The following is an 18,107-nucleotide window of genomic DNA, read 5'->3' as shown; positions in this document are numbered from 1 at the left end:
CCTAGTCCTTGCTACAACCGAGGTCACACAGCTCCCCCGCCCTCCACCAATAAATTAGTGCAGAACTCCACATTAACAATGTCCAACAGGATGTTGCAGACACAAGAAAAGCAACTATTACGGTCACTCACTGCACACCGACTCCCCCAAAGCCTCTCTGACCCAGGCTGCAGCGCGATCTACATCAGGTCCCTCTCGTCCAGTTTCTCCACCAACAAGCAACTTGCTGATGGGGTCGACCTGCTGTGCCTTGAGTTCCTAATGTCCAGTAGGGTATCGTGATCATAAAAAATATGTTCAAAAAGAACACTAGCACCTTTGGTTTACCCCTGCGATCGAATGCGCCACCATTTTTTGCGTATTCTCCATTGCCATACCCATGCCTTGCATCATTTCATCTCCATACACTCATCTTTATGTTTTACATATTGCTCCTTTTCTACAACACTGTTTTTCTCTGGCTATATGTACTAGAAACATAAATAGCCATTGCGGTGACTTGCCTTTATAGCATAGCATAGAATGTAAAAGTTGAGATGTTGTGTTGCAACTTTGCAAAGCATTGGTTAGACCTCACGGAGTATTGTGCGTATTTCTGATTGCCACCTTATAGATTAGATGTGGTTGTGTTGGAGAGAGTGCAGCGATTCATCAGGATGTTCCCTGGATTGGAGGACTTCTCTTCGGGAAGGAATTGGATAGATGAGGCTTCTCTTTACTGGAGCAAAGCAGGTTAAGGAGTGACCTAATAGGAGTATATAAAATTATAAGAGTCGTGGATAGGGTAGATGATCAGAACCTCATTCTTTCGGTAGGAGTAATCATAAATGAGTGGGTAGATCTTTAAGGAGGAGGAAGGAATATTAAAGTGAAAGTTTCATATACAGATAGTGGTTGACATCAGGAACTTGCTGCCAGAGGGAGGTGGTGGAGTTGCATATAGTCACCACATTCAAAAGTCATTTCATTAACACTTACTGTAGATAGGTAAAGTATAAAAGGACATGGAGTGAGAAAGCAAATTGTTCGAGGATCTCTCTGGGCATGGAGCATCTGTAGGGGCAAAGGGATGATCAAAGGGGGCGGCATGGTAGTGTAGCAGTTAACACGACACTATTAAAGCTCGGGGCATTGCAGTTTGGAGTTCAATTCCGGTGTCTTCTGTAAACAAATATATATGTTCCTTCCAGTGTGTACGTGGATTTCCTCTCGGTGTTCTGCTTTCCTTCCACAGTCCAACATGTACTGGCTAATAGGCTAATGGACATGGGGTGGGGGTGGAGGTGGAGATGGTGACAGAGGTGTGGAGTGGTTGATGGGTGAATGGACACAGGTGGGGTGGGAGTGGAGATAGTGACAGAGGTGTGGAGTGGTTGATAGGTGAATGGAGACAGGTGGGGTGGGAGTGGAGACAGTATCAGGGGTGTGGAGAGGTTGATAGGTGAATGGAGACAGGTGAGGTGGGGGTGGAGATGGTGACAGATGTGTGGAGTGGTTGATAGGTGAAAAGAGACAGGTGGGGTGGGAGTGGAGATGGTGACAGAGATGTGGAGTGGTTGATGAGTGAATGGAGACAGGTGGGGTGGGAGTGGAGATGGTGACAGAGGTGTGGAGTGGTTGATAGGTGAATGGACACAGGTGGGGTGGGAGTGGAGATGGTGACAGAGGTGTGGAGTGGTTAATAGGTGAATGGACACAGGTAGGGTGGGATTGGAGATAGGGACAGAGGTGTGGAGAGGTTGATAGGTGAATGGACACAGGTGGGGTGGGAGTGGAGATGGTGACAGAGGTGTGGAGTGGTTGATAGGTGAATGGACACAGGTGGGATGGGAGTGGAGATGGTGATGGGCAGAGTGGTTGATGGGCGAATGGACACAGGTGGGGTGGGGGTGGAGATGGTGACAGATGTGTGGAGTGGTTGATAGGTGAATGGAGACAGGTGGGGTGGGAGTGAAGATGGTGACGGAGGTGTGGAGTGGTTGATAGGTGAATGGAGACAGGTGGGGTGGGAGTGGAGATAGTGACGGAGGTGTGGAGTGGTTGATAGGTGAATGAAGACAAGTGGGGTGGGAGTGGAGATAGTGACAGAGCTGTGGAGTGGTTGATAGGGGAATGGAGACAGGTAGGGTGGGAGTGGAGATAGTGACAGAGGTGTGGAGTGGTTGATAGGTGAATGGAGACAGGTGGGGTGGGAGTGGAGATAGTGACAGAGGTGTGGAGTGGTTGATAGGTGAACGGAGACAGGTGGGGTGGGAGTGGAGTTAGTGACAGAGGTGTGGACTGGTTGATAGGTGAATAGAGACAGGTGGGGTGGGAGCGGAGATGGTGACGGAGGTGTGGAGAGGTTGATAGGTGAATGGAGACAGGTGGGGTGGGAGTGGAGATGGTGACGGAGGTGTGGAGTGGTTGATAGGTGAATGGAGACAGGTGGGGTGGGAGTGGAGATAGTGACAGAGGTGTGGAGTGGTTGATAGGTGAATGGAGACAGGTGGGGTGGGAGTGGAGATGGTGACAGAGGTGTGGAGTGGTTAATAGGTGAATGGACACAGGTAGGGTGGGATTGGAGATAGTGACAGAGGTGTGGAGAGGTTGATAGGTGAATGGACACAGGTGGGGTGGGAGTGGAGATGGTGACAGAGGTGTGGAGTGGTTGATAGGTGAATGGACACAGGTGGGATGGGAGTGGAGATGGTGATGGGCAGAGTGGTTGATGGGCGAATGGACACAGGTGGGGTGGGGGTGGAGATGGTGACAGATGTGTGGAGTGGTTGATAGGTGAATGGAGACAGGTGGGGTGGGAGTGAAGATGGTGACGGAGGTGTGGAGTGGTTGATAGGTGAATGGAGACAGGTGGTGTGGGAGTGGAGATAGTGACAGAGGTGTGGAGTGGTTGATAGGTGAATGGAGACAGGTGGGGTGGGAGTGGAGATGGTGACAGAGGTGTGGAGTGGTTAATAGGTGAATGGACACAGGTAGGGTGGGATTGGAGATAGTGACAGAGGTGTGGAGAGGTTGATAGGTGAATGGACACAGGTGGGGTGGGAGTGGAGATGGTGACAGAGGTGTGGAGTGGTTGATAGGTGAATGGACACAGGTGGGATGGGAGTGGAGATGGTGATGGGCAGAGTGGTTGATGGGCGAATGGACACAGGTGGGGTGGGGGTGGAGATGGTGACAGATGTGTGGAGTGGTTGATAGGTGAATGGAGACAGGTGGGGTGGGAGTGAAGATGGTGACGGAGGTGTGGAGTGGTTGATAGGTGAATGGAGACAGGTGGGGTGGGAGTGGAGATAGTGACGGAGGTGTGGAGTGGTTGATAGGGGAATGGAGACAGGTAGGGTGGGAGTGGAGATAGTGACAGAGGTGTGGAGTGGTTGATAGGTGAATGGAGACAGGTGGGGTGGGAGTGGAGATAGTGACAGAGGTGTGGAGTGGTTGATAGGTGAACGGAGACAGGTGGGGTGGGAGTGGAGTTAGTGACAGAGGTGTGGACTGGTTGATAGGTGAATAGAGACAGGTGGGGTGGGAGCGGAGATGGTGACGGAGGTGTGGAGAGGTTGATAGGTGAATGGAGACAGGTGGGGTGGGAGTGAAGATGGTGACAGGTGTGGAGTGGTTGATAGGTGAATAGAGACAGGTGGGGTGGGAGTGGAGATAGTGACAGAGGTGTGAAGTGGTTGATAGGTGAATGGAGACAGGTGGGGTGGGAGTGGAGATGGTGACAGAGGTGTGGAGTGGTTGATAGGTGAATGGAGACAGGTGGGGTGGGAGTGGAGATGGTGACGGAGGTGTGCAGTGGTTGATAGGTGAATGGAGACAGGTGGGGTGGGAGTGGAGATAGTGACAGAGGTGTGGAGTGGTTGATAGGTGAATGGAGACAGGTGGGGTGGGAGTGGAGATGGTGACAGAGGTGTGGAGTGGTTGATAGGTGAATGGAGACAGGTGGGGTGGGAGTGGAGATGGTGACAGAGGTGTGGAGTGGTTGATAGGTGAATGGAGACAGGTGGGGTGGGAGCGGAGATGGTGACAGAGGTGGAGTGGTTGATAGGTGAATGGAGACAGGTGGGGTGGGAGTGGAGATGGTGACAGAGGTGAAGTGGTTGATAGGTGAATGGAGACAGGTGGGGTGGGAGTGGAGATGGTGACAGAGGTGTGGAGAGGTTGATAGGTGAATGGAGACAGGTGGGGTGGGAGTGGAGATGGTGACGGAGGTGTGGAGTGGTTGATAGGTGAATGGAGACAGGTGGGGTGGGAGTGAAGATGGTGACAGAGGTGTGGAGTGGTTGATGAGTGAATGGAGACAGGTGGGGTGGGAGTGGAGATGGTGACAGAGGTGTGGAGTGGTTGATAGGTGAATGGAGACAGGTGGGGTGGGAGTGGAGATGGTGACAGAGGTGTGGAGTGGTTGATAGGTGAATGGAGACAGGTGGGGTGGGAGTGAAGATGGTGACAGAGGTGAAGTGGTTGATAGGTGAATGGAGACAGGTGGGGTGGGAGTGGAGATGGTGACAGATGTGTGGAGTGGTTGATAGGTGAATGGAGACAGGTGGGGTGGGGGTGGAGATAGTGACAGAGGTGTGGAGTGGTTGATAGGTGAATGGAGACAGGTGGGGTGGGGGTGGAGATAGTGACAGAGGTGTGGAGTGGTTGATAGGTGAATGGAGACAGGTGGGGTGGGAGTGGAGATGGTGACAGAGGTGTGGAGTGGTTGATAGGTGAATGGAGACAGGTGGGGTGGGAGTGGAGATGGTGACAGAGGTGTGGAGTGGTTGATAGGTGAATGGAGACAGGTGGGGTGGGAGCGGAGATGGTGACAGAGGTGGAGTGGTTGATAGGTGAATGGAGACAGGTGGGGTGGGAGTGGAGATGGTGACAGATGTGTGGAGTGGTTGATAGGTGAATGGAGACAGGTGGGGTGGGGGTGGAGATAGTGACAGAGGTGTGGAGTGGTTGATAGGTGAATGGAGACAGGTGGGGTGGGGGTGGAGATAGTGACAGAGGTGTGGAGTGGTTGATAGGTGAATGGAGACAGGTGGGGTGGGAGTGGAGATAGTGACAGATGTGTGGAGTGGTTGATAGGTGAATGGAGACAGGTGGGGTGGGAGTGGAGATGGTGACAGAGGTTAGGAAGTGATTGGTGGAGAAACAAACAGCTGCAGATTACAGAATCTGAGATGAAAGGAAAGTGGTGAGTGAAGCCAGTTGAGGGATGATGGGTCGATGGATACAAAGGGGGCAGGGGGGAAGGAACGAGGGATGTGTGCAGAAATTTGGAAGGAATGAAGCAAGAGAGACAGAAAGGGTTGGCGGCAGGTTGCCTGCAGTTAGAGAATTCAATGTTCATGGGGTATCTACAACCTAGGCTGGAAATGAGATGCTGTTCCTCTAGTTTGCATTTGGAGAAGGTGGAGAACAGATGGGTTGCTGAGGTTATGAGGAGGGAAATTGGAATGATTTTGAACCGGATGCTCAGGAGGGTCACTAGAAGGATATTGCACCGTAATGGGGCATGAAAGCTGATGTGGATGTGGTGGAGTGATGTGGTTGTAGAACGCTGTGACTCAATTCAAACTACATGCAGTTAATAATAAGTGTCAAATATGGGTTTTTCCAGAGGCTGTAGCATAACCTGCATTGATACTGCAGTCAGACCAGATAATACAGAAATATTGGTAGTATAATAAATTGATGTCATATCTAAAGCTCAAATCTTGTATTTGTAATGATGAAGCTCAAAAAGTTAATAAGTTGACTTTCATTATCACAATTTAAGTGGTTTCATGAATTAGATTTTAAATTCAAATATTTTCTGTAATGAACCCCAAACTGGTAATAAACAAAAGAAAATCTGCAGATGCTGGAAATCCAAGCAACACGCACAAAATGCTGGAGGAACTCAGCAGGTCAAACACCATCTATGGAAAAAAGTACAGTCAACGTTTTGGGCCGAGACACTTCGGCAGCTGTAGAGAAAAAAAGATGAGGAATAGAGTTAAAAGGTGGTGGAGGAGGGGAGAGAGAAACACAAGGTGGTAGGTGAAACCGGGAGGGGGGAGGGGTGAAGTAAAGAGCTGGGAAGTTGATTGGTGAACGAGACACAAGGCTGGAGAAGGGGGAATCTAATGGGAGAGGACAGAAGGCCATGGAAGAAAGAAAAGGAAGGAGGACCACCAGAGGGAGGCAATGGGCAGGCAAGGAGATAAGGTGAGAGGGGGTAAAGGGGATGGGGAATGGTGAAGGGGAGAGGGGGCATCACTGGAAGTTTGAGAAATCGATGTTTATGCTGTCGGGTTGGAGGTTACCCAGATGGAACATAAGGCGTTGTTCTTCCAATCCAAGTGTGGCATCTTCATGACAGTAGGGGAGGTCGTGGATTGTTATATCAAACTGGTGATTTTCTGTTCACTAATATTGATTGCTGAAGATTCACTAGTTTGTTGCATACAGTTTCCCAATGTGCCATTCCAGTTTCTTTTGGCAGTAATTCTGATATTTCTGTAATTCCAGATTTTTTTCAGTTTTCTGTAATGCATTCTGAGTGTGAACATGGTCTTTCATTGAACACGTCAAATAATCAGTCAATTAGTTAGGGCCAAGATTAATCTTCCTCTTCATTAGCCATCTCATCTACCTTGTATCATTCACAGCAAAGAATCAAAATATTTTTGTGCTATTTGCTCACACTTTTCACAGACCCATAGACCATATATTATAAGAGCTGAGTTTGTCTATTTGTCCTATTTGTCCCACTGAGTCTGCTTCACCGCTCAATCATGGCTGATTTATTTTCTCTCTCAACCCCATTCTCCTGCTTTCTATCCGTAACCTTTAATGTCCCAGCTAGTCAATGATCTATCAACCTCCACTTTAAATATACCCAATGACTTGGCCTCCACAGCCGTCTGTGGCAATGAGTTCCACAGATTCACCACCCTCTGGCTAAAGAAATTCCTCATTGTCTCTGTTTTAAAAGGACGCCCTTCTATTCTGAGGCTGTGCCTCAGTCTTAGACCTCCCCACTGTTGGAAACATCCTCTTCCCGTGCAATATATCTAGGCCTTTCAATGTTCAGTAGTTTCAATGAGATTCCCCTCAATCTTCTAAACTTTAGCAAGTACAGGGCCAGAGCCATCAAATGCTCCTCAAGCATTAAGTCTTTCATTCCTTGGATCATTCCAATAAACTTCTTCTAAATACTCTCCAATGCCAACATAGACAAGAGGCCCAAAATTGCCCACAGTACTCCAAATGTGATCTGATTAAAGTCTTGTAAACACTCAGCATTACACCCTTATGATTTTTCTGATTTTTATGACCTTTTGTGATGACAGCTTTTGTAATTTGTATTTTTTTCTAGGAGAGGTACTGTTATATCTGCCCAGATATAGTTAAGGAATTTACCAAGTATGATACAGATCCTGGGAAATGGATTAAGCCATATGTCGGCATCAACGCTGTTAGCAAGCGGCAATTTGCTGTGGATGTTGGCTACGAAAGGTTTCTGGGGCCCGAAATCTTCTTCCATCCTGAGGTGAAAGTATCTACCATGCTCTGATTCTTTTTTTTAAGTGTGTTCTGTATCTTGTTTCTTATCCTGTGTCAGCTTGGTCAAAAATGTAGAGATCAAATCCAAAAGATTTTATCTGTGAATGAAAACTATTGAACAATTAATTTCATAATTTGCAATCTCTTACATTACCTCCCTATTCGTTCTCTATCTTGCACTTTGAATTGGAGCAGTTATGATTATGCAACGGGTTCAAAAGGAGAAGTGAGACTGATGTAAGGAAACTTTGTTCCAGTCTGAAAATGCTTTGGTAAACTAGTAAATTAGTATATTGTTGTCAAAAGTAAGTGAAAAACATTGCCTTGCATACCATCCATGCAGATCATTTCATTACAGTAGTGCATTGAGGTAGTGTAGGGGAAAACAATAACAGAATGCAGAATAAAGTGTTCCAGTTACTGAGAAAGTGCAGTGCAGGTAGGAAGTAAAGTGCAAGGCCTTAATGAGGTAGATTCTGAGGTCAAGGGCCCATCCTATCGTAGGATATAAGCTGTCTTTGAGCCTGAAGACGTGCTTTTGCAAGTTGGTACTGATGTAACTTCCCTACACTGTAAATACTCCTAGTCAAAGAGCATTTCATCCCACGTTCCAAAAGTTATGGAGGACAGCCTCATGTGATCAAATGGTGGCCGGGAGCTTAATATTTAATGGTGTCTAACCAACCAAAAAATGGAGGGAAAATATCAGATCAAAGACAATCTTAATGAATATTGTTAATTACTTTCAACGACCATTTCTATTTTAATGATTTGTAGAATGGCTTGAGGGTTAATCCTCCAAGAGTGTAACTGCCTTGTTGTTGGGTTTGGAGGCTGGTGTGCCTCAATGACCTGGAGAGCTGTGTTGGCTGGAGTCAGGCCGGACTAAGAGTGGTCCACCAGTCCTCCAGGTTCGGGAGTTGAGCTCAGGCTAACAACCCTGACTGGTAAAAAGGAATTGTTACAGAAACAGCAATGAAAAATCCTTCTACATCTGAGCGCGACGGTATTCCTGAGCCTCCACCCGGGACTTGCATGACTGACGGTAGTGAGAACCGAGAGGAAACTGCTGACATGATAAAGGAAACCATGAACATGGTCAGAGATGGGGGATCGTTGCTGATGCCCGAAACGACAGTTGCGTAATAGGCAGAAAGTGAGAAGTGAGGCCATAGTTTAATGGAAGTCCTAATGAGAGGATGGATTAGTGGAAGGAGAGGGGTGGCTCAAACTTCTTTAGATCCCATGATATGCTGCAACTGTAATCTAACAGTAGTTTGAGGGCATTGGTCCATAATATTGTAGATTATAAAGAAGTGAATTTAAACAGTTGCTAAAGTTGAGCATTACCCTTTAACTATTTAATTATTTCACCTTTAAATCTTAGCATCCCAGAAAGATTTATCTTGTGGTAATGAGAGATGCTATTATTTAATTGGGGACTTTATTGTGAATGTAGGTGACATTCCCCATGTATGTGCAATTGAAAAAAGTGAAAATTCAAATTTTATATTGTCTTTACAGTTTGCAAATCCAGATTTTATGCAGCCGATTTCAGATGTGGTTGATGAAGTAATACAAAATTGTCCAATTGATGTAAGGCGGCCACTGTATAAGGTAATAAAATCGCTAAAATAAAAGGCATACTGCAGATCAAAGTAAAAGTCTGCATCCTTTTTGTTGACAGCTCAACCTACAAGATGAAATAGCTTAAAGCAACAGAAGTCAACAGCTTGTAACTGGTCCCTTGAATTCAATAGGGTTGCCGGTGGGAGGAGAGTGGGGAGTTGATTGTATGAGAGGAGAGAAAGTGGGATTGATGCTTTATTTTACTGAGCTACAATGTGGAATAGAGTAGGCCCTTCGAGCTATGCTGCCCAGCAGTCCCCTGCTTTAATCCTACCCTAATCGCAGGACAATTTACAATGACCCATTAGCCTACCAGCTGGTACATCTTTGGACTGTGGATGGAAACACCTGGAGCACCTGGAGGAAGCCCGTATTTTTACGGGGAGAACGTACAGGCAGTGAACCTGGGCCACCTGTACTGTAAAACTTTCTGCTAACCATTATACTATGGTGCTGCCCTTGATGTTTGATGTGGAGACAGTAGGTTGAAAGGACCTGTTTCAATGCCGTGTGTCTCCATGGCGTAATAGGCTTCTGCTCTCTGCAACTGATGGCACCTGCATTGCAGATGCAATTGTTTTCACCCAGCTGGTCTTAGCCCATATTTATGCACCATGCAAGCCTCCATCCCAAATTTAGTTATGATCCAAACAGTTTTTATACATCTATCCACTTTGCTTGCTTAACCACTCCTTGTGTAAAGAAGTTATTTAAAGCAGAGGTTGATAGGTTCCAGATTACTAAGGGTGTCGAAGGAAACAGGGAGAAAGAAGGAGAATGGGATTGAGGGATAATTGAACAGCTATGATAGAATGGCACAGCAGACTTGATGGACTGAATAGCCTAATTCTGCTTTTATGTATTATTGTTTTATGGTCAATGGTTAAGTAAAGTAATCACTCAAGGGCTAATACCAATGTCTTGTATTCTGTTCTGGATTTATTGGCGCCTGCCTTGCATTAATGAACCCAGATTTGGGTATCCCTTAAAGGAAAATATTGACTGCTTATTTTGTCAAAACCCTTTGATTATAGGCCCCTAACATGTACTGTATACACTTCATTCTCATAAAGGTGTCTTTTGCCATCCCTATTCTTCTCTTGATGTCCATGTTGCACCTGCCATCTGATGTCACCCAGCTTCCTAAGTAGCTAAAGTTCTGTACTTGTTTTATGTCTTCCCCGTTTATTCTCAGCCTGCAGATAGGATTCTCCTTCTTTTTGGATATCACCATACATTCTGTCTTTTTGCAATTGATAGATAGACCCATTTTTGCACTTTCTTCAACAACTATATACGCCTCAGAGTACTGAACTGTTACGTTTATCCAGTTATACTGTATGGCTCAGAATGTTGGACAATATCTAGTAACATGAGGAAATGAATTGAAGCAGCAGAGATGTGGTCTTTGAGGAGGATGCAAAGAATATCATGGATGAAATGAATATCTAACGAGGATGTCATGAACAGAGCAAGCACAAAAAGAGAGATAATGTATGAGATCATGAAAAGGCAATGTAATTTCATTGGACGTGATTAGGAAAGAGGAGTCAGAATGTACGGTAATTATGGGAAAGATTGAAGGGAAGAAAGTAAGAGGAAGGCAGAGACAAATGATGATGGAGACAGCAGCCAGAGAAATGGAAATGAATACCAGTGAATTGATCCACTTGACCTGAAACGGAGGTGTGAGGGCCATGGCAGTCAAAGCTCAAACTGGGCACGGCACCTGATGATGATGATGATCATGTACTGTGTTCAGTTGCTATGTTCTTTTTACCATTGGTCCCATTTTCTCTGATTCTTTTAACAGCTTATTTTCCAGAAAAAGTTCTTCTGTATTTGTTTTTTCTGTTATTTACTCTCTCAGGCTGACGGTGTAGAGGCTAGGTGGCACTGTTGCACTTTTAATGATCGCCTTAAGTGAATATTGCATTTAAAAAATAATTTATAGTTTGTCTTTCCTTTATATTGTAAACATATTGTAAAGAAATTGTATGGTGGGATTCAGAGGGATATAACTACTGATAAATTAACAGTGCAGTAGATAATATGCTTAGAGGGGAAAAAGTGTTGTGAGGCACTCAGAGCAGGTTATAGAGCCAAACAACACAAAAACATTGATAGGATGCAAAAATTGGCTGAGAAGTAGCAGATGGAGTTCAATTCAGGTAAGTGTGAGGTGGTTCATTTTAGTAGGTCAGATATGATGACAGAATATAGTATTGATGGTAAGATTCTTCGCAGTGTGGAGGATCAGAAGGATCTTGGGGTCCAAGTCCATAGGACACTCAAAGCTGCTATGCAGGTTGACTCTATGGTTAAGAAGGCATACAGTGCATCGACCTTCATCAATCGTGGGACTGAGTTTAGGAGCTGAGAGGTAATGTTGCAGCTACATAGGACCCTGGTCAGACCCCACTTGGAGTACTGAGCTCAGTTCTGGTCACCTCACGACAGGAAGGATGTGGAAACCATAGAAAGGGTGCAGAGGAGATTTACAAGGATGTTGCCTGGATTGGGGTGCATGCATAATGAGAATAGAAAATATAGAAAACCTACAGCACATTGCAGGCCCTTCGGCCCACAAAGCTGTGCTGAACATGTCCTTACCTGAGAAATTACCTAGGGTTACCCATAGCCCTCTATTTTTCTGAGCTCCATATCGATATCCAGGAGTCTCTTAAAAGACCCTATCGTATCCGCCTCCACCACCGTCGCCGGCAGCCCATTCCATGAACTCACCACTCTCTGCGTAAAAGAACTTACCCCTGTAATCTCCTCTGTACCTGCTTCCAAGCACCTCAAAAACATATCCTCTCATGCTAGCCATTTCAGCCCTGGGAAAATGCCGCTGACTATCCACACAATCAATGCCTCTCATCATCTTATACACCTCTATCAGGTCACCTCTCATCTTCCGTCGCTTCAATGTTAAGTGAACTCAGCCTTTTTTTCTTGATCGTGTGGATAATCAGAGGCATTTTCCCAGGGCTTGATTACTTGGTATAGTTCTGGTCACCACATCACAGAAAAGACAATTCAGAGGAGATTTATGAGGATTTTGCCAAGTTTTGAAACGTATAGATTTGAAAACTGCCAGGAAAAGATTAGAAAACAACAGGAATTCTGCAGATGTTGGAAATTTAAGCAACACACATAAAAGTTGCTGGTGAACGCAGCAGGCCAGGCAGCATCTCTAGGAAGAGGTGCAGTCGACGTTTCAGGCCGAGACCCTTAGTCAGGACTAACTGAAGGAAGAGTGAATAAGGGATTTGAAAGTTGGAGGGGGAGGGGGAGATCCAAAATGATAGGAGAAGACAGGAGGGGGAGGGATGGAGCATAGAGCTGGACAGGTGATTGGCAAAAGGGGATACGAGAGGATCATGGGACAGGAGGTCCGGGAAGAAAGACAAGGGGGGGGGACCCAGAGGATGGGCAAGGGGTATATTCAGAGGGACAGAGGGAGGAAAAGGAGAGTGAGAGAAAGAATGTGTGTATAAAAATAAGTAACAGATGGGGTCCGAGGGGGAGGTGGGGCATTAGCGGAAGTTAGAGAAGTCGATGTTCATGCCATCAGGTTGGAGGCTACCCAGACGGAATATAAGGTGTTGTTCCTCCAACCTGAGTGTGGCTTCATCTTTACAGTAGAGGAGTAATCCCATTCCATTCCCATTCTGATATGTCTATCCACGGCCTCCTCTATCATTTTGGATCTCCCCCTCCCCCTCCAACTTTCAAATCCCTTACTCACTCTTCCTTCAGTTAGTGCTGACGAAGGGTGTCAGCCTGAAACGTCGACTGTACCTCTTCCTAGAGATGCTGCCTGGCCTGCTGCGTTCACCAGCAACTTTTATAGGAAAAGATTAGGTTGTTTTCATTTGAACTGAAGATGCATCATGAGACTTGTCAAATTATGACCCTTTAAAGATAATGGTCAGGGCTTGTTTCCTTTGGCCAAGGGACCCAAACCAGATGGCATAGAATCAAAGTATTTGGTAGGTGCATTAGAGGGGAGATGAAAAGAAATCTTTCCACCAGAAAAAAAATGCTGACACTTACTTCCTGGAAGGATGGGAGAAGCAGAAAACATTAAAAAAAAAATCAGATTTCCATGGCCATAGACCCAGTATTAGAAGAGGCATGTGGTTGTGATGCTCCTTTTTAACCTACACAGACATGACGGTCATAATAGAGCTCCCGTACATTGTAAATTTTGAGTGCTTATATTACAGACGTCGAATAAATGAGTAGTTCTTTATGCAGAAATAGCTGAGAGTATGGAACTTGCTATCATCTGGAGGCACAGTACTATCTTGGATATATTTAAGGAGAATTGAATTTGATGATGGAGAAGAAGAAGTATTTATGTTAATAATAAAATACTGGAGGAACTCTGCACGCCAGGCAGCTTCTATGGAGGGGAATAGCAGTCTACATTTCAGGCCGAGACCTTTCATCAAGCTGATAGTAGGGTGTGAGATGAGCAGAGGCTTACTGGAGCACTATATTTCAATTTTGTTTATTTTTAATATCATACCAGCTGTACAGTATTTGCATTTTCTTTATATGCATAGATATTTCACACAGCTTAAGCTGAAATTAGACACACACAACATGAGAACGTAATTTTTAATTGATTGTTTCTTGCAGAATATAGTGCTTTCTGGAGGTTCGACAATGTTTAGGGATTTTGGACGTCGTCTACAAAGAGATCTAAAGAGAGTAGTGGATGCAAGATTAAAAATTAGTGAACAGCTTAGTGCTGGTCGCATAAAGGTGGATATTTTCCAATTTTCTTCTTTTTCTCTCATTTTTAGTTAATTTAAAAAGTACAACCATAAAGATAATTTTCCTTCCAGATGTACTTCAATGCTTTGCTTTAAAGAGGGGACAGAATATGATGAATCACAGCATTCGTGTACAATACAATTACTGTTGAATGATATCACTTAAAGCAATAACTTTGACTTGTGTGATTGTTCTGAAATCCTCACTGTTACTTAGTAAAGATAAATTTGGGTTGGCCTAAAATTCTTGAATTGTTTTAAAAAGAACAGCTTTCTCTCAGTGTTCCCCTCAATATGATTTGATTGTAGTGTGTGTGTGTAAGCTATGGGAGCAGGTAGTGGATGGTCACAAGTCCTGGTTATGTAACCACCTATGCCAGGCAGACAATCTCTGAAGAGTACTGATCATGGCTGGGGTCATCTGTCTTGTAAAGGGACTGCCCAGAAGAAGGTAACGACAAACCACTTCCGTAGAAAAATTTGCCAAGAACAGCCATGGTCAAAGACCATGATCGCCCACGTCATGTGACACGGCACATAAAGATGATGATGTGTGTATTCCATTTTGAGAAAAGGCACTTTGATATGTTGGGCTGTAATTTTAAAAAATCACCAATTTGTATTACCTGGCAGTATTTTCACTTAGCTCTACTACATATACTGCATTGAAGTTACAGCTGAACTCAATCACCTCAGCTTTTACCCAACATCTGACTAAATTAATCCACCCTGTTTTAATATCTATTTGTATCAATGATTGATGGATGAGAGAACAGTCTAATCTAAGATATTACTGTGGATTCTGCTTAAATATTTAGCTCTGTGGGTGATATATGCAGCCTCTTAAATGTGTAGAGGTTTATCTGCTTTCTGTACTAAATTCTTCAGCTATAGCTTTAACTACATGATATGGTCTTGTAATCTAAATCAGTCATAATTTTAACTACCTGTATTGTGCAGAAACATACCTTAATAAAAACAGGGGCATAGAAAGTTAGTTTCCATATAAAAAATACATTTTAAAGATGTTTGAAATTTAATTATACTAATTAACCTGATAAAATGCATAAACCAAAAATTAAACAGGAGCATGTTCTTAAAGTGGAATCAAATGCTTATACACTATAATGGCAGTAAAACCTTGCAAATTATATACTTTTAAAGACTGCTTATTCGTTTTTGTTTTCTTTGATAAGCCGAAGCCAATTGAGGTTCAGGCGATAACGCATCACATGCAGCGATATGCTGTTTGGTTTGGTGGCTCCATGTTGGCATCAACGGTAAGTGAACAACGCAGTTCTGATTGAAGCAGCCAGGAAAATCCTTTGGTTTCCTTCTGAAAGTGCATATTTTTATGAATCAGAATCAGGTTTATTATCATCGGCATGTGACGTGAAATTTGTTAACGTAGCAGCAGCAGTTCAATGCAATACATAATCTAGCAGAGAGAAAAAAAAATTTAAAAAAATAAAAAAATAAACAAGTAAATCAATGACATATATTGAATACATTAAAAAAGTGCAATAACAGAAATACTGTATATTTAAAAAAAAGTGAGGTAGTGTCCAAAGATTCAATGTCCATTTAAGAATCGCATGACAGAGGGGAAAAAGCTGTTCCTGGATCGCTGAGTGTGTGCCTTCAGGCTTCTGTACCTCCTGCCTGTTGGTAACAGTGAGAAAAGGGCATGCCCTGGGTGCTGGAGGTGCCCTGATTCAAAATCAGAATCAGGTTTAATATCACTGGCGTATGTCGTGAAATTTGTTGGTTTGTAATAGCTGTACAGTGCAGTACATAAAACATACCATAAATTCCAATAAGATTTATATCTAACTATATATATAAAATAAACACAAGAAATTCTGCAGAAGCTGAAAACCCAGAGTAACACACACAAAATGCTGGAAGAACTCAGCAAGTCAGACCGAATCTATAGAAATGAACAGTCAATGTTTCAGACTAAGATTCTTCATCGGGACTGGAAAGGAAGGAGGAAGATGTCAGAATAAAAAGATGGAGGGAGGAGGAGAAGAATAGATAGAAGATGATAGGAGAAGCCAGGTGGTGGGAAAGGTAAAAGACTGGAGATGAGGGAGTCTGACAGGGCAGGAGAGTGGACCACAGGAGAAGGAGAAGGAAGAGGGGCACCAGGGAGAGGTGTTAGGTGAGAAGAGGTAAGAGGTCAGAGTGGGGAAGGAAGTATTTTACCGGAAGGAGAATTCGACATTCATGCCGTCAGTTTGGAGGCTACCGAGATGGAGTGTGAGGTATTGCCTCTCCACCCTGAGGGTGGCCTCATCATGGCACAAGAGACCATGGACCGACAGGGCCAGCATTTGTTACCTATCCATAACTGCTCTCGAGAAAGCCACTGCTTGCAGAGAGCTTCATAACGCTGTTGAGCGGGAAGCTCAATGATTTAGCTCCAAGATGAGACTTTTAATAGAGAGGGAAGTGATACTGTTGTTCGAAATGCTGCGCTGCTGCCCTGATGCTCAACTGACTTGAGACCATTGTTGCAGACATCTAAACAACCCTAACACATACAGATGACTTAATTTACCGTGTGGGTAGTGATTTCATTGTTGCAAGGCTGTAATTTAATGTTAAAAAAGTAGGCTAAGACAGCACAAAATTAAGGGATGCAAACTCATCTCTGGGCATTAGCAACAAATTGTAACTGGAGTCAGCTAGCATTGCTCACCTAAGGGCCAGTACAAACTGAATAGCTTCCTCCATGATAATTATTTGATTCCTTGATTGTAAGACTTGTGAGCGTGAAGATCCAAAAAAACAAGGGGATGGCTAAGAGAATATTGGGGATAACCAATGAGAAATTTTTAAAAATCATATTATTTTTAATGCACATTATCACGCTTGGATGTATTTTTCTTCTTTTTTCCGCTCAACAGCCTGAGTTTTACCAGGTGTGCCACACAAAAAAAGACTATGAAGAATTTGGCCCTAGTATCTGTCGGCACAATCCCGTTTTTGGTGTGATGTCGTAGTAACAACAACGAGAGCTTCCAGCGTAGGAAATAAAGGGGCGGCTGTGAAACAGGGTGGGCGTGAGGACTGACGTATTGGTACACTGCCGAAACGAAATCTGGGCATTTGTACTTGGAATGCATATGCTGTAGAGTTGGTCACCGACTGGACTCATTTTCATTAAGCTCACTGTGTGCTAGCTATTCATGTCCCAGTAACTATTCCCTTTACTTAAGCTTATTACGCAAAGTGTTTTTTGGATCTGGGATATAGTATATATACTAGTTTTTTGTAAAACAGTGCTGGCAGTGTTAATCCTCCCTTTCTTCTGATGAAACGAGATGCTTCAATTAAAGGGATTTGTTTCCTTTTATAAAAAGATATATTGCAAATCATGTGACAGAGCTATGTTTATATTTCATAATGTTTGTTTTCTAAGACTGAAACTGTTTCCAAGCACAATCCTAATGAGTGTATTGATATATGCAAACTGAGCATTTTGAATGGCATCAAGAGTTTGTCTAAAAAAAAGTTCCCTCTTGGGACTTGTTTTCCTTGTTGAAATAAAATTGCCCTTAAATTATCAGTTGAGAGTGTTAGGTATATCATGTCTTATATGTTGGTAGTGCTTGTATAATAATTTATTACCAGTGTTTCAGGGTTGTTTAGTTTGAGCTAAGAAATTGAACGGAATGTTAATTATTTTGAGATTTTGATAGTTGGATGAAATGCTACTTTGCACCACTCTAATAAAGATGATTCATATCCAAATTGTCCAGGAGTTTGCTATTTTGTCTTTCATAGAACACAGAATGGTACCTCACAGGAACAGCTCCTTTGGCCCATGATGTTATGCCGGACCCAATAAAATGGCCTACTAAACTAATCTCTTCTGACTACACAAAGTCCATACCCTTCCATTTTCCTTGCATTCATGTGCCTATCTAAACGTCTGTTAAAAGTCCTGAATGTATCTGCCTCTACCACTGCCCCAGGCAGTGCATTCCAGGCACCCACCACTCTCTGTGTGGAAAAAAAAACTTACCCCTCACATCTCCTTTGAAATTATCACCTCCCACCTCAAGTGCATGCCCACTGCTATTAGACACTTCATCTGTGGGGAAAAAACAGATTGATTCATAAGATCACGCTTTC

General features: G+C 43.9%; 1 protein-coding gene across 4 annotated transcripts in view; it reads left to right on the top strand.

Moving 5' to 3' along the window:
- LOC140194786 (actin-related protein 3B) overlaps positions 1-17,669 on the top strand; it is a 113,163-nt gene extending 95,494 nt beyond the window's left edge. For all 4 annotated transcript variants that reach the window (XM_072252070.1, XM_072252066.1, XM_072252069.1 and 1 more), the window contains 5 exons: positions 7,358-7,531; positions 9,070-9,162; positions 13,828-13,953; positions 15,161-15,244; positions 16,877-17,669. In XM_072252070.1, the coding sequence (XP_072108171.1) occupies positions 7,358-7,531; positions 9,070-9,162; positions 13,828-13,953; positions 15,161-15,244; positions 16,877-16,972 (573 nt within the window). In that variant the 3' untranslated portion in view covers positions 16,973-17,669. The remainder of the gene's footprint in view (positions 1-7,357; positions 7,532-9,069; positions 9,163-13,827; positions 13,954-15,160; positions 15,245-16,876) is intronic.
- Positions 17,670-18,107: the final 438 nt, after the last annotated feature.

Source organism: Mobula birostris, chromosome 3 (assembly GCF_030028105.1).
Source record: "Mobula birostris isolate sMobBir1 chromosome 3, sMobBir1.hap1, whole genome shotgun sequence".
In the NCBI taxonomy this organism is placed as follows: Eukaryota; Metazoa; Chordata; class Chondrichthyes; order Myliobatiformes; family Myliobatidae; genus Mobula; species Mobula birostris.
The sequence above is the reverse complement of the archived record's forward strand: the minus strand, read 5'-3'. Positions and strand labels throughout refer to the sequence as shown.